Source organism: Pipistrellus hanaki (genome assembly GCF_964339955.1).
Source record: "Pipistrellus hanaki genome assembly, chromosome: X".
In the NCBI taxonomy this organism is placed as follows: domain Eukaryota; kingdom Metazoa; phylum Chordata; class Mammalia; order Chiroptera; family Vespertilionidae; genus Pipistrellus; species Pipistrellus hanaki.
Genome location: NC_140524.1, coordinates 74,473,571 through 74,494,738, shown reverse-complemented (window position 1 = coordinate 74,494,738; position 21,168 = coordinate 74,473,571). Strand labels below are relative to the sequence as shown.

The 21,168-nt window shown below is 39.7% G+C and overlaps 1 protein-coding gene across 11 annotated transcripts in view; it reads right to left on the bottom strand.

Moving 5' to 3' along the window:
• Positions 1 to 218: 218 nt before the first annotated feature.
• ARHGEF9 (Cdc42 guanine nucleotide exchange factor 9) overlaps positions 219 to 21,168 on the bottom strand; it is a 306,848-nt gene continuing 285,898 nt past the window's right edge. For all 11 annotated transcript variants that reach the window (XM_084869460.1, XM_084869456.1, XM_084869459.1 and 8 more), the window contains one exon: positions 219 to 3,506. In XM_084869460.1, the coding sequence (XP_084725586.1) occupies positions 3,325 to 3,506 (182 nt within the window). In that variant the 3' untranslated portion in view covers positions 219 to 3,324. The remainder of the gene's footprint in view (positions 3,507 to 21,168) is intronic.

Below are 21,168 nucleotides of genomic sequence, written 5' to 3'. Positions count from 1 at the left end.
CCGTTATAGGATCATATTTTATTCTTGTGACCAACTCTTCCAGAAAGAACATGAAAGGTCACAACCCATGGATTGCTTGGCAATGGTACAGCAGGGATGCAGACTGAGAATAAGCTGGGGTAAACCACCCCCCCATGAGGTAAATTCCCCTTATTTTGCTATTGGAAAACAAGCACACATACATACACACAAAAATGGCACGAGAGCTATGCCTGAGATGTCTTTTTACTTCTTTTATTGAACTCCATAAATATTTTCATAAGGCTTTGTGTCATTACAACATCGTAGTTTTGTTGTTAAACATTTTTTTTAAAACACACAATTTTGACATTTGTTTGACAGGGTCAAATAGTCAATTAGGAGAAACAAAATAAACTGGCAAATGCAGAGCAGCAGGGGTAATCAAAATCACTGTTGCCCATCCAACCACCCCGGCCCACCCCATCCCCAAAGCACTAAAATATCACTATTTGGCTTTACACTAGAACTGTTAGAACTCTCTTGTTGCTGTTCTTATAAATCCATTAGAGATATACACAATAGAGAGAATGGGGGAGAGGGAGAGAGAAAGAGGAGTTGAGTTTCTGTGTGCGGACAATCCCACAGCAGGGCCCATAGAACACAATAGCAAAGCCTTTTGAAGAGCAAATCCAGGCCTCATTGAGTTGAGGAAAAGGGAGCTCAGGGCCATGCAGAAACAAAGATTTACAGAGTTCTTATGGATAGCACTGCTGTGAGGACACAAAATAGGACTGGACCATGAGCCCAGATAACGGCCCATTGGGGCTGCTGGCCACTGGTTTGATTTGCTGCCATAGGCTGGGGGAACACTACAACCAAGGGGAAACTGATTTGTTGATGTTTCCACAAGTCATTGGCATCTTGTGAAGCCAGTGGGTGGGGTGGATGAGAGATAGATGGATGGGAGGTGGGTGGTGAGAGGCAATATCCCTGATCCTGGAGCTCTGGGTACAGGTCTTGGGGAGCACAAGGACAAGGGGGTTTGGCCAAGAAATATTGTAGGCCCAGGGATTTATCTAAGCATCCCCTCTTGGTGAGCTCCAGGACCTAGAGAAACATGTCAGTGCCAAGTGTAGTGAGGAGGAATGGCAACTAGGAAAGAATGTATGTTCAAGGAAGGCCTACCGAGCCATTGAAACACATTCTGCTTGCCAGAGAGGTCTTTTTCTCTTATGCATTAGGTACCAGGTTCTTTGCCAAGGGGATTTAAGTAGCTAGGTCATGTACTGAGGAGTGGTGGCCAGTCCCAAGCCCTGGCCTCTGCCCAGCTCAAGCTTATCATTGGCTCATTCCACAAGTCTTACTTGGGAGTAGCTAAAACAATTTGTAGTTTGATTCCCACAGAATAAAAATTCGCAGGCTGGGTAGGGCCTGGTCTGGGTCAGGAGACATAGAGCAACAATCAAGCCAGCTACACTGAGGGCCCCATGCAGCCATGGTTGCTGCTTAGTAAAGCTGAGGTCCTTTCATGACGCAGTCTTCTCCCTAGGGGTTCTGAACAGACTCATAATCTCCAGATTCCTCACTAGAGTGGTTCTCCATAGCAAGGCCAATCCTTACTTCTTTTTACTCTATTATTCTTGCTTTTCAATGTCTATCCACCCCAGGGGCCATGTGGTGAGGAGAAGCAAGTACTCCTGTACCCACAGGGAACTCTTTCTGGGAGAAGTTAGTTTTACCACCGTGTAAATCCTGCCCAAAAGTGAGCCTAAGTATGGGATCTCTGTCTCAGATCCCTTTCTCCATAGGGAAAAATCCCCCTGGAATCCTTACTTGCCTCAAATGTCCTGAGATGGGACAATGTTGGAAATGGGGCCTTCTTCAAGTGCCAAAGTACTTTAACTACGGCATGCCACCAATTCTCTGGTGCCAATAGAGCAGGAAAAAGAAGGATAGGAAGAGGGGAAGAAAAGAGCTATGGAAGATTGTCCATGCAATCTGCTAATAATGAAGGAAGTCTCAAATAACTTGAATGGTAAGAACTGCAGGTACATATTTTAGGCCAAGGATGTCTATTTCCATACCCATCCATGTTTGTTTTTTCCTGTAAGAGGTTGCTGTTCAGCATTGGTTCTTCTCTAGGTAAATAATTTAAAGGCAGTTGATGATCTTGGCAAGGTTAGGTAGACTCTGTCTTTATCCCTTTATCCTATAAATGCTGCATAAACAATCTTCAAATAGAAACTGGGATGAACATGCCCTGGAAATGGTTGCAGTGGGGAGCCCTTTCTTAAATCTATTTGCTACTGAAGACAATTGAATCCCTTCCATGGGAGGCAGAGTTTTAGCCTGTTTGCTTCTAGCTCAGATCTTTTAGGGTAGGAGAGGGACAGGCTTAGAAGGAAAACCATAACCAAAGCATCTTGAAGAACAGAATAATTTGTGAAACTAAATCACAGATACAAAACCGTCATGACTCAGCAGTGCTGCAACATGGAAAACCCCAGTACTAGGAGAAGAAATAGCCCAAATGCAGAATGTTCCCTGAACAGAAGTCTTCTCCTACATCATTATACTCTGACATGTCCTTTCTTATGTTTGGTTTTGATCCCTCTACAATACCTAAAACACAGTGAAAACAATAGGGTTATTGAGTAATTATGTCACAGGGCACAGCAGAGTACATCCAGAAGAGAAGATGCAGGGAAAAGGCTGTTTGGGGCAACTACAGGGCTGCAGAAACATTTGAAGATAGATGGTCAGCTGAAGGAGAGGAGAAAGGGGACCCTCCCTTTATCTAGCAAAAAGTAAAAGTAAAAAAAAATTCTAAACTCCCAAACCCACCACATTAAATTAAATAAAAAGTCATCAGCATCAGTATCATCAGGAAAGAAAAAAAAACACACAATATAAACACATCTATGGTAATAATGACAAGTCAATGAATCACTCAGGGGAGTAAAGAGATTATCTCAACAAGAAAATGAACAAATAGAAATGTCACTTTCTGAAAGTAAAGGGAAGGGGATAGAGCAAGAACAAAAAACTTTTAAGAAGGGATCACATGTTTAGAAGTCATTGGTACCTCTTCCTACCAACTATAGATTTCACTTCCCCCAAAGAACAGGAAATGTTTTTGGTCTCTCTCTCTCTCTCTCTCTCTCTCTCTCTCTCTCTCTCTCTCTCTCTCAGTGTGTGTGTGTGTGTGTGTGTGTGTGTGTGTGTACACTCAAGGGTCTCTCTGTGTGTGTATATGTCCATATATATATTTATAAATTTCAACAGTGCTTCTCCGAAAAAAGGTCCATCTATAAATATAATTTTATTTACTTTATTTTAAAATTATCTGCCTCCCTGTAGGTACTATTTTTTGAAGGGGGTTAACCTGCTGAAGTTTTGCCAGAATGGTGACTGGCTGCGCTTGGGTTCGGCGAACTCAAAGACCTGTGACTGAGCGATGCCATCTGGGACCAGGTACTGGCCCTGGTTTAATGGGTCTTGCGGTGGTGGGTAGGAAGGAGGAACTGAGCGGGCAGAGTTGACACCTAGAATAGATGAAACATCAAAGGGAAAAGGTATAAGTTAAGTAGCAAGGGACTTCTCAAATTACCCACTGACCACTATGGGCAGACATTTCAAAGCAGTCCATCTTAGAGAATGTGAGCTGGAGCTGAAAATCACCAAGGGAAGATTTACATTCCTTCATAGATTTTGGAATGGTGTGGTGATTACTGCAGCAACACATACTTTGCCATTTACACAATATTACTGAGAAATTTGAGATGTTGCCATCATCCATTTTACAGATGAAGACACTGAGATTTGGAGAGAAATGTCATACCCAAGGTCGCAAAGCAAGGGCTTGAACCCATATCTTTGACTTCTCAGTTCAGAATTCTTTCCAAGAGACCACAATCTATTATGCAGGGGTTGGTGCTGCAAATAACCCAATGCTATCCATTTAATATGAAGCAACATTTTCTCCCTTCTCCATTCCCCCTGGAAGTGTCTGGTTAAAAACTAGTGACTTCACGGGAGGTGTTTAGGGGAAGAAATGTTTTTCTAAAAGCAAGTGATCCAGTGTTCTATGCCAGGTTGAGAATAATGCAACTGTATTTAGCAGGGAAGTGACATTGATAATAAAGGGAGAAAGCAAACTCACCACCAGAAAATATGACTCATGAAAGACTTGGAATATATTTATGACATTTCAAATGGAACACTTCAATAGTTTATCAACTTTCATTAGGAGGGATTGCAATCATCAAAGCAAAATCCACTTGAATGGAGAATTCTTAGAACCAGGGGGCCTAAATTTAAAGTTTAATCTTAATCTATATTCAGAATAGAATAGGCTGAGATATATAGCATCTGATTTCAGAATGCAAGGAAGACCCGTCTGCTGCTTCCACATACCTTCCTCATCTGCTGGCCAGTGTCTGAAATTTTAACATTATACCTTTTTTTTTTTTTTTTGCCTTTGTTTGATTATTTGATCCCATTATCCTGGATGTAGTATCTTATCAAGCCACCATCAGCCATTGGCATTTCAGTGGGAAGGAACTGGTTCTAAAAGTCAGTATTTTTGTTTTGTTTTGTTTTTGTACTTATATTTATTTTCCAGCTTTGTTGAAATATAATTGACACAGAACACTGTATAAGTTTAAAGTGTGAAATGTGATATTTGATAGACATATATATTGAGAAATGATTATCACAATAAGGTTAGCTAGCACATCCACTGCCTCACATAATTACCTTTTTTGTGATAAGAACACTTAAAAACTACTCTATTAGCAACTCTCAAGTATACAACGAGTATTGTTAACTATAGTCACCATAGTGTACATTTTATCCCCAGAACTATGTGTTATAACTGGAAGTTTGTTCCCTTTGAACAACATATCTCCACTTCCCAAACTCCAGCCCCTGGCAACCACCAATTTATTTTCTGTTTCTGTAAGTTTCATTGTTTTTGCATGCCTGTCCAACTCTCCCAACATTTATTGAAGCTACTGTCTTTTTTCTTAAAATATATTTTATTGATATTTTACAGAGAGGAAGGGAGAGAGATAGAGAGCTAGAAACGTCGATGAGAGAAACATCGACCAGCTGCCTCTTGCACACTCCCTACCGGGGATGTGCCCGCAACCAAGGTACATGCCCTTGACCAGAATCGAACCTGGGACCTTTCAGTCTGCAGACCGATGCTCTACCACCGAGCCAAACCGGTTTCGGCTGAAGCTACTGTCTTGAGTCCATTGTATACGCTTGCCTCCTTTGTCAAATATTACTTGAGAGTAATGGTTTGGGTTGATTTCTGCGGTCTCTGTTCGGCTCTATTGATCTATATGCCTGTTCTTGTGCCCATATCAGGCTATTTTTAGTACAGTGGCTTTGTAGTATAGCTTGATATTAGCATTGTGATCCCTCCAATTTTGTTCTTTCTCAAGATAGCTATGTCTACTCAGGGACATTTTTTATTACATATACATTTTTGGAGTATTTGTTCCACATCTGTGAAATATGTCATTGGTATTTTAATAGGGATTACACTGAACCTATAGATTGCTTTTGGTAGTATGGAGATTTTAATGATGTTGAGTCTACAAATCCATGAACATAATATATTATTTCACTTGTTTATATCTTCATCTATCTCTTTTTTCAAAGTCCTGTAGTTTTCAGAGTACAAGTCTTTTACCTCTGTGGTTAAGTTTATTCATAAGTATCTTAATGTTTTTGTTGCAATGCTAAAAGGGATAGTTTGTTCAGTTTCTCTTTCTGAGAGTTCATTATTGGTGTATAAAAATGCCATAGATTTCTGGGTATTAATTTTGTATCCTGCTACATTGCCAAATTCATTTATTAGGTCTAGTAGTTTTTTAATGCAATTTTAAGGATTTTCTATGTACAATATCATGTCATCTGAGAATAATGAGAGTTTTACTTCCTCCATTCCAATTTGGATGCCTTTCATGTTTTCTTCTTATCACCCTGGCTAGCACTTCTACTAATATGTTGAAACAGAGTGGTGAAAGTGGACATCCCTGTCTTGTTGCTAATTTTAGAGGAAATGGTTTTAGTTTTTGTCCATTGAGTATGATTTTCACTGTAGGTTTGGCCTTTATTATGTTCAGGTATGATCCCTGTATTCCCAATTTGCTGAGTTGTTTTTTTTTTTTTTTTTTTTTTTATAAAACCAGCATGTATAATTTTGTTGGATGCTTTTTCTTTTTGTCTTTTTAATTCTTTGTTGTTTAAAGTATTATATATATCTCCTTTCCCTTCCCCCCGCCTGTTGACCTCTCCCAGGCCACTCCCACCCCCAGCACATGCCCTCACCCCCCTAGTGTCTGTGTCATTGGTTATGCTTATAGAAATCCTTTGGTTGATCTCTTATCCCCCCATACCCCACCCTCACCTACCTTCCTTCTGAGTTTTGATGATCTGTTGGATGCTTCTCTGTCTCTGGATCAATTTTTGTTCATCAGTTTATGTTGTTCTCGAATGCTTTTCTATATCTATTGATATGATTAGATGATTTTTGTTTTTTAATTAGTTTATGTGATGTATCACATTTATTGATTTGTGCATATTGTTCCAGCTTTGAATCCTGGAAAAAGTCCACTTGGTCATGATGTACGATCTTTTTAGTACAGGGTTGGATCTGATTTGGTAATATTTTTTTGTTGTTGTTGAGAATTTTAGCATCTATGTTGATCAGGTATACTGGCCTGTAATTCCCTTTCTTTGGACTGTCTTTATCTAATTTTGGAATTAGGGTTATTCTGGCATTATAAAAAGAGCTCAGAAGTGTCTCTTATTATTATATATTTTTAAAAACTAGTTTGAGGAGGACAGATATAAGTGTTTCATTGACTGGTAAAAGTGCCGTGTGCAGTGGTCCAGACTAGAGCTTTTGTATGCTGGGAGGTTTATTTTTAATTACTGCTTCAATTTAATCAGTTTTTATCAGTCACTTCAGGTTTTCTGATTCTTCCTGGTTAAGTGTTAGAAGATTGTATTTTACTGGGAATTTGTCCATTTTGTCCAGATTGTCCAGCTTGTTGGTATATAGCTGTTCTTCATATATTCTTATAATCCTTTTTCTTTCTGTGGAGTCAGTTGTTACTTCACCCCCTTTCATTCCTGATTTTATTTATTTGGGTCCTCTCTCTTTGTTTCTTGATGAGTTTGGCTAAAGCTTCATCAATATTGTTTATATTTTCAAAGAACCAGCTCTTGATTTCATTGACCTTAGTGATTTTTTTTTAGACTATGTCATTTATTTATGCTCTGATATTTATTATTTTCTTCCTACTTACTGTGAGATTTTCCTGGTTTTCTCTTTCTAATTTCTTATTTATAGGGTTAGATAATTTATTAGTAATTTTTCTTGTTTCTTGAAGCAGGACTGTAGATCTATGAACTTCCCTCTCAGGATTCTTTTCACTATGTCATATATATTTTGTGGTGTTGTGTGTTCATTTTCATTGGATTTTTTTTTTTATTTCTTCTATGATCTCCTTGATAACCACTTCCTTGTTTAATGAAATGTATTTATCCTCCATGTGTTTGTATGGTTTTCAGTGTTGTTGTTTTTTTCTGTAGTTAATTTCTAATTTAATGACATTGTGATCCAAGATGCTTGATATGATTTCATTCTTGAATTCACGAAGACTTAGTTTGTGTCCTGACATGTGGTCTGTTTTTGAGACTGTCCCATGTGCCCTTGAAAAGCACGTATATTCTTTTTTTTAATTTAATAAATCTTTATTGTTTAGATTATTACAATTGTTCCTCTTTTTCCCCCATATCTCCCCTCCACCCAGTTCCCACCCCACCTTCTGCCCTTACACACACACCCACTGTCCTCATCCATAGGTGTAAAATTTTTCTCCAGTCTCTTCCTGCACCCCTCACACCTCTTCCTTCCCTGAGAATTATCAGTCCACTCCCTTTCTATGTCCCTGATTCTATTACATTCACCAGTTTATTCTGTTCATCAGATTTTTTTATTCACTTGATTTACTTGTGTTTTTTTAATAATAAATATTTATTGTTCAGATTATTACAATTGTTTCTCCTTTTTCACCCCCATAGCTCCCCTCCACCCAGTTCCCACCCCACCCTCTGCCCTTACATTCCCCCACTGTCCTCATCCATAGGTGTATGATTTTTGTCCATTCTCTTCCTGTAACCCTCATACAGAAACTCCTTTCCGCCTAAGAATTATCAATCCACCCCCATTCTATGCCCTTGATTCTATTATATTCACCAGTTTATTCTGTTCCTCAGATTTTTAATCCACTTGACTTTTAGATTCACTTGTTGATAGATATGTATTTGTTGTCCATAATTTTTATCTTTACCTTTTGCTGCTGCTGCTGCTTCTTCTTCTTCTTCTTCTTCTTCTTCTTCTTCTTCTTCTTCTTCTTTTTCTTCTTCTTCTTCTTCAAGAATACATTTCAGCATTTCATATAATTCTGGTTTGGCAGTGATGAACTCCTTTAGCTTTTTTTATTTTTTATTTGTGAAGCTCTTTATCTGACCTTAGATTCTGAGTGATAGCTTTGCTGGATAGAGTAATCTTGGTTATAGGTTCTTGCTATTCATCACTTTGAATATTTCTTGCCACTCCCATTTGGCCTGCATAGTTTCTGTTGAGAAAGTGGCTAACAGTCATATGGGTGTTCTCTTGTAGGTAACTGTTTTTCTCATGCTGCTTTTAATATTTTCTCTTTGTCTTTTGTTCTTGGCATTTTAATTATGATGTGTCGTTTTGTGGTCCTCTTTGGATTCCTTTTGTTTGGGGTTCTGTGCACTTCCTGGACCTATAAGTCTATTTCTTTCATCAGGTGGGGGAAGTTTTCAGTCATTATTTCTTCAAATAGGTTTTGAGTATCTTGCTCTCTTCTTCTGGCACCCCCATAATTCTGATGTTGGTACGATTGAAATTGTCCCAGAGGCTCCTTACACTATCTTCATATTTTTGGATTCTTTTTTTCTTTTTGCTTTTCCAGTTGAGTGTTTTTCTCCTTCTTTGTATTTCAAATCTTTGACTTGACTCTTGTGATCCTTTAGTCTGATGTTAGATCTCTGTATAATATTTTTTATTTCAGTCAGTGTATGCTTAATTTCTAGTTGGTTCTTTTTCATATCCTCAAGGGTCTCATTAAATTTATCAGCCTTTTCTAGAAAATTCTTGAAAAATCTTATAACCGTGGATACAAAATTTTAAACTTTGTATCTGGTATGTTGCTTGCTTCCATTTCATTTATTTTTGAGCTATATATTCAGTCATTTGCCTTCCTCCATTTCTTTAATTTGTGATCTGTTTAATTGTCTCCATATTTTGGCTACTTCCCTGAATTGATAGGGTGGATCTGTGTGCTAGGTGTCCCATAGAGCCCAGTGACTCCACCTCCCCAGTTACCTGAGGTGAACACTCTTGGTGCACCCCTTTGTGGGCTGTGTGTACAGTCTGGTAGTTAAATTTTGATTGTTGTTGGTATTAGTGTCAGGAATTGACCTACAGGCCAATTGGCTGTGAGGATCAGCTGTGTCTATGCTGGGAGAACTTCTGTGCTGGAGTCACTCTTATGAGACAAGATTTGCAAAAGCCTCTGTGCTCAGCTTGGATGGGGCGGAGTCTCAGGGCAGAGCAGACAGCACTGGTTTCCCATCAGCCCTGCCCTAATAGGCCTGTGTCTCAGTGTCTTATGGTAATCACTGCAAGCACCTCTGAGAGAAAGCCACCCTCAAGCACTGCCTGCTGCCAGACAGTCCAATTTCTCCCTGAATGAGTCTGGGTACTCAGCTGCCTGCCCTCTCTGTCACATGTGCCTTGGTACCTCTGCCTTTGGTAGTTCCTGAGTCTCAGTGTGCTAATCTCCCTCCTGAAAGTCCAGCCTCTCCCCATATGAGTCTGGGGCCCCATATTCTTGCCTGGAACAAGAGTTCTGCGTAGTCAGGAGCTTTTGTCTCCCTCCTGCTTGAGAAAGCCAGCCACACACTCAGCCGCCAGTTCTCTCCATGCACATGCGTCTCAGTACATCTGCCTCCTGCAGCTCCTCTGAGTCTCCGTCTGCTTTTCTCTTTCCTTCTAGTTTTAGAATTTCCACTCAGCCAGCCTTCCTGTGGTTCTGCATGATGTCCGTTTTGTCTTTTAGTTGTAGTTTTGAAATTGTTGTGCAAGGTAGCAGTTTAGGTGTTTACCTATGCCGCCATCTTGGTTTCTCCAGAACATATATTCTGCAGCTTTTGGGTAAAATATTCTATAAATGTCAATTAAATCCATTTTATCTAGTTTGTCCTTTAGGGTTTAGAAAATCTGCTTTCTTGTTGATCTTTTTGTATAGAACATCTATCCAGTGATATCAGTGGGGTATTAAAGTCCCCATACTATGATTTTATTGCTGTCAATCTCTCCCTTAAAGTTCAGAATACTTTTTTAAAAATATATTTGTGTACTCCTTTATTGGGTTCATATATGTTTCCCAGGATTATATCCTCTTGTTGTATTGATCCCTTTATTATTATGAATTGGTATTCATTGTCTTTTCTTATGGCCTTCATTTAAAAGTCTATTTTGTCAGGTCTGAGTATTCCTATCCTAGCATTTTTTTTCCATTTGCCTGGAAATTCATTTCATCCTTTCACTTTCATCCCATGTGATTCTTTTGTTCTGAGGTGGGACTCCTGCAGACAGCATTAAATATGGGTCATATGTTCTTAATCCATTCAGCTAATCTATGTTCCTTTGATGGTAACATTGACACCCTTCAGATTTAAGGTTATTATTGATAGACTAGTGGCCCAGTACACGAAATTTATGCACAGGGGTTTTCCCTCAGCCCAGCCTGCACCCTCTTCAATTGGGGACTCCTTGGGAGATGTCTGACCACTGGTCGAACATACCTCTTGCAATCTGGGACTGCTGACTCCTAACCGCTCACCTGCCTACCTGCCTGGTAACCTCTAACTGCCACTGCCTGCCTGGTGATTGCCCCTAACCTCTCTGCCTGCCTGCCTGATAGCCCCTAACTGCCCTCATCTGATAGCCTGACCTCTCCCACTACTGCTCTCCCCTGCTGGTCTAATCTCACCCCCAACTATTGGTTCTACTGTTTTCATTTTAAATATTGTATTCTTCATTTCTGACTGGTTCTTTTTTATGGTTTCTATGTCCTTTTAAATTTTTACTATCTCCTCATTTAAATACTCATTGAGATCATCCATTCTTCCTCTAAAGTCCTTGAGCATTCTTATAACTATAGTTTTAAACTTTGTATCTGGTATGTTGCTTGCTCCCATTTCATTTATTTTTTTTCCTGGGGGTTTCTCTAGATATTTAATTTGGGGCATATTTCTTCATCTCCCCATTTTGTCTGCCTGTTTGTGTTGGCCTCTGTGTATTAGGTTAATCTACTATGACTTGTTATGAAGATTTCATGATGTAGGTGTTTTGTTGGGTTCATTGGTGGAATCTTTCAGATCACCTGAGCTCAGTGCTCCATGAATGCTTCTTGAGGGTTACATGCACTCTCCTGTTATGGTTGAGTTTTGAATGCAGCTGGCCCTTTTGTGGGTGGATTTAACATATCAGATTGGCTGATTATGCAGACAAACTTCAATCACCATGTATGAGTCACTATGCAAGAATTGTCCCCTGAGGCAGAAGCATTCCCAGAAGTGTCTGGTGCCTTCCAGTATTCCCATTGTGTATGCTGCTTGTGTGGCTATTTAGGTGGAGCTCTGATGTTGTCTGAAGCACACCACTGGTTGTGTTGGTTCTGGGTCCACGTGGGCAGTGTTCTGGTAAAGAAGTAACTATCTGGAGCAACTATGCTATTCACTGTTTGTGACTGTATCTACTGGGTGTGGATGTGATTGGGAAGGACCAAGCTATGTATAAGGGTCAACTTTCCTCCAATTTAGATCTGGGGGCAGATCTATAAAAGGTCTGAGACTATTTAAGTTTTACCTCCATGAGTCATCACTTTTCCTCCCCCTGAGGTTGCTTGATTTTCCTCCCAAACTTTCCTAAGAAAGACTAAAGAGTGGACCCAGGCTGACCATGAGTCACAGAACCTTCCATAGTTCACAAGCTCATTAGGGCAGAGCCTGGAGTTACTATCGTGGGGCTAGTGGATCCCCTATTGGGAAGCTGCATAGGGAAAAGCCATACCATCCAGGCTTGTCTAAGTTTTCAATTCTAGCTTCTCCAGAAAGAGCAGGCCATAGATTCATGTTGGGTGCAACCAGCCAGCCCCTCTGCAGAAGCAAGCTCAATGGGGTTGAGAAACTGGGGGACCAGAAAGGACAACTCAAAAGAGCCTCCATTTTGGGTGAGCCAGATGAGTATGCAGAAGGGGCAAGCATTTCACCTCTTTCCTGTTCCACAGCCAGCCACACAACCCAGTGCCCACTGGAGTCTAGAGACTATGAAGGAAATACATGATGAAGGTCTGAACTCCAGGTAATATTTCCTTACCCCCACAGAGCTAAGCTCCGCAGAGTGGGGCCACTGGGATTTTGGATGACCAATCCAGACAGTCTGACATTGGGGGGTGAGGCGTGCCAGAAAATAGGTAGGAGGGGGCTGGCACTTCTGCCACCCAAAGAAGAGCCTCTGAGGGAGACACGCTCCAAAGATCTCAGCTCCAAGTAGCTCTCTGTTCCATCCACAGGACTGAGTTCAGCATCATGGAGCCCCTGGCTGCCATAAAGGCAGGTCAAATGTGTCTCCTATTAGTGGAAGATTAAGTACATAGGGAGAGAGAGTAATGCTCCCCCTCATGATATAGCTACACAGCCCAGAACATATCTGATTCTCAGACAAAAGTCTCCTAAAGAAACTCATGCCAAAGGTCCCAGCTCTAAGTATCAAATTTTTAAGTGTGGAAGGAGCTTCTTCCCTGTCCTGAGCAAGAGATTTTAAGGGTGATGCACTCTGAAGGTCCGAGCTCTGTGCAGCACTCAAATCCCCCTGCAGGACTGAACTGAGGCAGGATGGGGCCACTGAATGTGGAAGGGCAGGCTAAGTCATTCAATAGGTTGGGTGGGGCCACTGGCTGTGTGCTGCAGGTGAGGTAGAATGGTCCTTTTTCCAAACATGCAGTTAAATCACTATCTGAGTCTCTCCTAAGACGTACTCCAGAAAATATTTGCCACAAAAGTCCTTGCTGGGAGTAGTGAACAGACACCTTTGCAGGACTCAAGCATGACAAAATGGTGTCATCAGTAGCTGGAGGACCAGGCAGTGCTCTTTCCAGGATTGTGCTCTAATAATAATAGAAGTGTTCACCCCTCAGAAGGTGTCTGAGTCTCTAGCAGATTGTCTTCTCTCCCAGTTAGAACGAATCCCCACTGATTTTCTCCACCCCCACCCCTTCTGATTTTCACAACCAGATGCTATGAGGGCTCTTCCTTCCTTCCTTCCTTCCTTCCTTCCTTCCTTCCTTCCTTCCTTCCTTCCTTCCTTCCTTCCTTCCTCCCTCCCTCCCTCCCTCCCTCCCTCCCTCCCTCCCTCCCTCCCTCCCTCTCTCCCTCTCTCCTCTCTCTCTCTCTCTCTCTCTCTCTCTCTCTCTCTCTCTCTCTCTCTCTCTCTTTCTCTCTTTCTCTCTTTCTCTCTTTCTCTCTTTCTCTCTTTCTTTCTTTCTTTCTTTCTTTCTTTCTTTCTTTCTTTCTTTCTTTCTTTTTCTTTCTTTCTTTTTTTTTTTTTTTTCCCTTTGAGTTGAGATCTCATGCTCTTGGGAGAGGAAGTTTGCATCTGAGACATCCCAAGGGCTTTTCACCTGCCACCCATGTATGCAGGGAAAAGTCCTTTTGGCATCTCTGCCTTCTTCCCAGTCTCTAAGTGGCTTATTCTGTAAATCCTTGTTATAATAATTCAGTGAAACTAGCCTTCAGTGGTTAATTAGGTTGATTGCTCTATAATTTAGCTCTAAATCTAGTTTAGCCCTGGGAGACGGTGAGTATAGCTTCCACTTACTCTGCAGCCATCTTGAATTCCCTTTCCCTATGTTTTCTCCCCCTAGGAGTTTTGTGGTATTGAGTCTTACAATTAAGTCATTAATACATTTTGAGTTCGTTTTTGTGAATTGTGTAAGAAAGGGGTCCAATGCATTTCTTATGTGAATATCTAATTTTCCCAATACCCTTTACAGAAGAGATCATCATTTCCTCCAGTTTTCTTGGCATTGTTACAAATATTAATAGAATATAAATGTTCTTTTATAATTGTGAGTTTATAATTTGGTTCCATTGGTGTTGGTTTTTATGGTAGTACCATATTGCACTGATTGCCATTAATTTGTAATATATTTTGAAATTGGGACATTTGGTGTCCCCAGTTTTGTTCTTTCTCAGGGTTGCTTAAGTTATTTGGGGTCTTCTGTGATTCCTTGTGAATTTTAGGATTGTTCTACTTCTTTGAAAAATGCCATCAAATTTGAGATAGGGATTATGTTGAAACTATAGCTGGCTTTAAGTAGTGATGACAGTGTCACAATATTAATCCTTATGATCAATGGACATGGAATATATTTGTATTCTTTTGTGTTCTTTAATTTCTTTCATAAACATTGAAAGGTTTCAGTGCACATATCTTTAACGTCCTTGGTTAAATTAATTCCTACTATTTTATTCTATCTTGTGCTATTACAAATGGTATTCTCTTCAATTCTCTTTTGGCTGTTCATTGTTAGTGAAATATTAATGATTTTTATACATTAATTTTGTATCTTGAAAACATTGATAAATTCCCTTTTTATTCTAATATTATGATTTCTTGAGAAGAATTCTTAGGGTTCTTTCTATATAAAATCATGTTATCTTCAAACAAAGACAATTTTACTTCTTTCTTTCTGACTTTTATTTCTTTTTTTCTTTTTTTTTTTTTTGCCTTATTGCTCTGGCTAGGACATCCCACACTTTGTTGAATAGAAGTAGAGAAAGTTAGCACCCTGACCATATTCCTGGTCTTAGAGGAAAATCTTGAACCATTCATCATTTGGTATAATGTTATTAGCAGTGGACTTGTCGTATAAGTCATTGATTATGTTGAGGTATGATACTTATATATTCAATTTGAGATATTTTAACACAAAAATGCTTTTTATGCAGCTATTGAGATGACCATATAATTTTTACTTTTCATTCTATGAATGTGGTATATCGTATTTGTTGATTTTCATATGTTGAACCATCTTTCCGTACTAGAGATGAATCCCACCTGATGATGGTGCATAATCTTTTTACTGTACTGTTGATTTTGGCTTGCTAGTATTTTATTGAGAACTTATGTATCTATATTTATCAGGGTATTGGGATGCATTCTTTGTATTCTCTTCATTTTATTTGAATGAATGTCTATTCAAGTCCTTTGCCCAATTTTCAATAGGAAGATTTATGGGTTTTTTTTGTTTTTGTTTTTGTTTTTAATGTTTTTGCTACTAGTAGTATGAGTTCCTTATATATTTTGGATATCAATCTTTATCATATATGTAACTTGTAAATATTCTTCCTCATTCCAAAGGATTCCTTTTCATTTTGTTGATTTTGAATTTTATGAAGTTCCACTTTTTTATCTTTGCTTTTGTTGCTTGTGCTTTATCTTTCATACCCAAAAATTCATTGCCAACATCCATATCAAGAAGCTTTTTTCCATATGTTTTCTTATAGAAATCTGATGGTTTCAGATGTTATATTTGTCTTTAATACATTTTGAGTTAATTTTTGTGAGTAGTGTAAGATAGGGTTCTATTTTAATTTTTCCACGTGAATTTCCAATTCTCCCAGAACCATTTTAAAGAGATTGTTGTTCTTAGTTGAGTATTCTTGGCTCCCTTATAAACTATTTAGTTGACTCTATATGTATGTGTTTATTTCTGGGCACCGGATTCCTTTCTTTCTTAAAAAATTTAATAAAACATTATTGTTCTTTTTACAATTGATTCTCCTTCCCCTCCCCCGCCATAGCTCCCTCCACCCAGTTCCCAATCCCACCCTCTGCCCTTACCTCCCCCCACTGTCCTCATGCATAGGTGTACGATTTTTGTCCAGTCTCTTCCTGCATCACTATGCCCCTTTTCCCCTGAGAAGTATCAGTCAACTCCCTTTCTATGCCCCTGATTCTATTATATTCACCAGTTTATTTTGTTCCTCAGACTTTTTATTCACTTGATTTTTAGATTCACTTTTTGATAGATATATATTTTTGTTCATAATTTTTATCTTTACTTTTCTCTTCTTCCTCTTCTTAAAGAATGCCTTTTAACATTTCATATAATACTGGTTTGGCAGTGATGAACTCCTTTAGCTTTTTCTTATCTGTGAAGCTCTTTATTTGACCTTCCATTCTGAATGATAACTTTGCTGGGTAGAGTAATCTTGGTTGTAGATTCTTGTTATTCATCACATTGAGTATTTCTTGCCACTCCCATCTGGCCTGCATAGTTTCTGTTGAGAAATCAGCTGACAATCATATGGGTGCTCCCTTGTAGGTAATTAACTGTTTTTCTCTTGCTGCTTTTAATATTTTCTCTTTGTCTTTTGTTCTTGGCATTTTAATTATGATGTGTCCTGATGTGGTCCTCTTTGAATTGCTTTTGTTTGGTGTTCTGTGCACTTCCTGGACTTATAAATCTATTTCTTTCATCAGGTGGGGGAAGTTTTCAGTCATTGTTTTCTCAAATAGGTTTTGAGTATCTTGCTCTCTCTTCTTCTGGCACCCCCATAATTCTGATGTTGGTATGCTTGAAGTTGTCCCAGAGGCTTCTTACACTATCTTCAACTTTTTGGATTCTTTTTCTTTTTGCTTTCCAGTTGAGTGTTTTTTGTGTCTTTGTATTTCAAATCTTTGACTTGATTCTTGTGTTCCTCTAGTCTGCTGCTGGGTCTCTGTATAATATTTTTTATTTCAGTCAGTGTATGTTTAATTTCTAGTTGGTCCTTTTTTCATATCCTTGAGAGTCCCATTAAATTTTTTGGCCTTTTCTAGGAAATTCTTGAAAAAAACTTATAACCATGGTTTTGAACTCTATATTCAGTCATTTGCCTTCCTCCAGTTTTTTTGTTTGTGATCTGTTTCTTTGTCTCTGCACTTTCACTGCTTCCCTGAGTTTGTAGGGTAGCTTTGTGTGCTAGGTTTCCTATATGGCCCAATGGGTCAGCCTCCCCAGTTCCATGAGGTGGACACTTTTGGTGCAAACCTTTGTGGATTGTGTGTACAGCCTTGCTGTGGTTAAGTCTGGATTGTTGTTGGTATCACTGGGAGGAATTGACCTCCAGGCCAATTGGCTGTGAGGATCAGCTGTGTCTATGCCAGGAGACCTTCTGTGCTGGAGACAGCCTTATAAAACTAGATTTGAAAAGTTGCAAAAGTCTATGTGCTCAGCCTGGATGGGGAGGAGTCTCAGGGCTGAGTAGACAGTCTTGGCTTCCTGTCAGCCATGCCCTTGCACACACGTCTCCAGACCTCTGCCTTCTGTGGCTCCCCTGAGTTTCTGCCTGACAGTCCAGATTTACCCATAAAAGCGTGGATCTCTAGGAGCTTGTCCAGAACTGGGGTTCAGTGCAGGCAGGAGCTTCTGACTCCCTTCTGTTTGGGAAAGCCTGTGGCAACTTCCCAGTCAGTCTTCTCTGCGCGCGTGCCTCCAGAACCCTGTCTGCCATGGCTCCCTTGAGTCTCTGAATCTCTGTGTGCCTTTCTCTCTACCTGACAATCCAGACTTCCCCTGTATGAGCCTGGGTCCACAGGGTTTCGGCCGGAACTGGGGTTTAGTGCAGTCAGAACTGGGGTTCAGTGCAGTCGGGGACTACTTTCCCCCCTCCCACCTGAGAAAACCAGCCAGGCACTCGGCCACCCTTTCTCTCTATGTGCGTGTCTCCGTATCTCCGCCCTTTACAGCTCATCTGATTTCTGTGAGCTTTTCTCTTTCCTTCTAATTGTAAAATTTCCACTCAGCCAGCTTTCCTATGGTTCTGGATGATGTCCGTTCTGTCTTGTAGTTGTAGTTTTGAAATTGTTGTGCAAGGCAGCAATTTAGGTGTTAATTATGCCGCCATCTTGGTTTCTCCCAGATTCCTTTCCATTAGTCGATGTAACTGTATTTTTCCCAGTACAATACCAATGATTACTATAGCACTGTAATATAATTTGAAGTCAGGAAGTGTAATAGTTCAGGCTTTGTTCCTTCTCAGGATTACTTTGCCTATTCAAAGTCTTTCATGGTTCCATTCAAATTTCATAATTGTTTATTCCTTTTTCTGTTAAAAGTGGCATTATAAACTTGGTAGGAAATGCATGAAGTCTATAAATGGCTTTGGATTGTACAGACATTTTAACAATATGAATTCTTCTAATCCAGGAACACAGGATATCTTCCATTTTTGTGTCTTCTTCAATTTCTTAATAAATGTCTTAGACTTTTCAGTGTATAATCTTTCACCTCCATCATTAGATATATTTCTAAGTATTATTTTTATGTTTGATACTATTGTAAATGATGTTTTTCAGATAATTCATTGTTGGTGTATAAAATGCTACTGAGTTTTGTACATTGATACTGAAACCGTACCACATTCATTAATTAGCTTTATTAGTTTTTTGGTGGTGCTGCTAGGATTTTTTATATATAAAATCTTGTCATAGGCAAAAAGAGTTTACTTCCTCCTTTTTGATTCAGATACCTTTTACTTCCTTTTCTTGCCTGATTCTTCTGGCTAGAATCCAGTACTATGTTGAACAGAAGTAGTGAGAGTGAGTACCATTTTGTTGATCCTGGTCTTATAAAAATCACTTACAAACTTTCATCATTGACAATGATGTTAGCTGTGGGCTTGTCATATATGGTCTTTATTAGGTCAATGCGTGTTCCTTCTATAACTATTTTGGTGAGAGTTTTTAACATAAAATTATATTGAATTTTTCTAATGCTTTTGTATCTGTTGAGATAATTACATGATTTTTTTCTTTCTGTTAATATAGTAAATCATATTTATTATTTGTGTAGGTTGAACCATTTTTGAATCCTGGAATAAATACCACCTGATGATGGTATATGATCCTGTTGAATTTTGTTTGCTATTATTTTGTTGATAATTTTTTTATCTATATTTATCAGGAATATTGGCCTGTGCTGTCTGTTATTGTCCTTAAGTGGCTCTGGTGTCAGGGTAATTCTGGCCTTGTAAAATGAATTTTGGAGTGTTCCTTCCTCTCAAATCTTTGAAAGAGTTTGAAAAAGAGTGATGTTAAATTTTCTTTAAATGTTTTATAGAATTTACAAGTGTCACCATCTGATCCCAGGCTTTTCTTGGTTGGCAGACTTTTTTTATTTGTTACTGATTCAATATTCTTACTCATTATTGGTATGTTCAACGTCCTTTATTTTCATTAAACTTTTTGGGATAACATTGGTTAATAATACAATATAGGTTTCAAGTGTACATTTCTATGATTCATTATGTGCCCACCAGCCAAAATCAAATCATCTTGTGTTAACATATATTTGACCCCTTTACCCTTTACTACCCCCACACTTCCCTTGCTTCTGGCAATAATCATACTGTTGTCACTATCTATGAGCTTTTTTGTTCATTTGTTTTTCTTGTTCATCTGTTGCTTTCTATTTTACATCTCGCATGAGTGAAATCATGGTTCTTAACTTTTTCTGTCTGACATATTTCACTTAGCATGATATACTCAAGGTCTTTATTTTCCTATGATTCTGTTTTGATACATTGAATATTTCCTAAAATTAATCCATTTATTCTACACTAGAGGCCCAGTGCATGAAATTCATGCACGGGGGTAGGGGCGTTGTCCCTCAGCCAAGCCTGCACCCTCTCCAATCTGGGACCCCTCAAGGGATGTCCGACTGCCCATTTAGGCCCAATTCAATGGGATCAGGCCTAAACGGGCTATAGGACATCCCTCTCACAATCCAGGACTGCTGGCTCCCAACTGCTTGCCTGCCTGCCTTCCTGATTGTTCCTAACCGCTTCTGCCTGCCAACCTGATCATCCCCTAACCAGTCCCATGCCAGCCTGATTGATGTCTAACTGCTCCCCTGCCAGCCCGTTTGCCCCCAACTTCCCTCCTCTGCTGGCCTGGTCATCCCTAACTGCCCTCCCCTGCACAGTTGATCACTGTCAACTGCCCTCCCTTGGCGTCCTGGTCCCTCCCAACTGCCTTCCCCTGCCGGCCATCTTGTGGTGGCGATCTTGTGTCCACATAGGGGCAGGATCTTTGACCACATGGGGGCAGCCATATTGTGTGTTGGAGTGATGGTCAATCTGCATATTACTCTTTTATTAGATAGGATAGAAGTCTGATGCATGGGTGGGGGCCAACTGATTTATCCTGACGGGTGTCCCAGATCAGAGTGGGGGTTCCCTTGGGCATGGGGTGGCCTGAGTGAGGGGCCTGTGGTGGTTTGCAGGCCAGCCACACACCCCAGCAACCCAGGAGGAGGCCCTGGTATCTGGGATATATTTACTTTCTACAACTGAAACTTTGTAGCCTAGAGCAGAGCCAAGTTTCCTGCTCACTCAGTGGCAGCAGCCATTTCTGTTTGGATTTGTTTACTTTCTATAATTGAAACTTTGTAGCCTTGAGTGGAGACTTAGGCAAGGGCAGGCAGAAAGCCTGGCATCTTCCGTTGCCAGGGAAACACCTCCCTCCTGCTCTCTGTGGCTATAGCCATCTTGGTTGGGTTTATTTGCATACTCTGATTGGCTTGTGGGTGTGGCTTTGTGGGCATGACTTGTGAAGTGGAGTGATGGTTAATTTGCATATTACTCTTTTATTAGATAGGATTATCTAATATCAGTGTATAGTTGACCTAGTATCCTTTTATAATTATTTTTATTTCTGTGGTATAATTTGTACTATATTCTGTTTAATTTCTGATTTTATCTGAATCTTCTCTTTCTTTCTTAATAAACCTAAAGTTTTATCAGTTGTCTTTGTTTTTTCAAAAAGCCAGCTCTTAATTTCTTTTTTTTTTTCTTTTTTTTTTTTAAATATATTTTATTGATTTTGTGCAGAGAGGAAGGGAGAGAGGTAGAGAGTTAGGAACATCGATGAGAGAGAGTCATCGATCAGCTGCCTCTTGCACACTCCCTACTGGGGATATGCCCGCAACCAAGGTACATGTCCTTGACCGGAATCAAACCCGGGACCCTTCAGTCCCC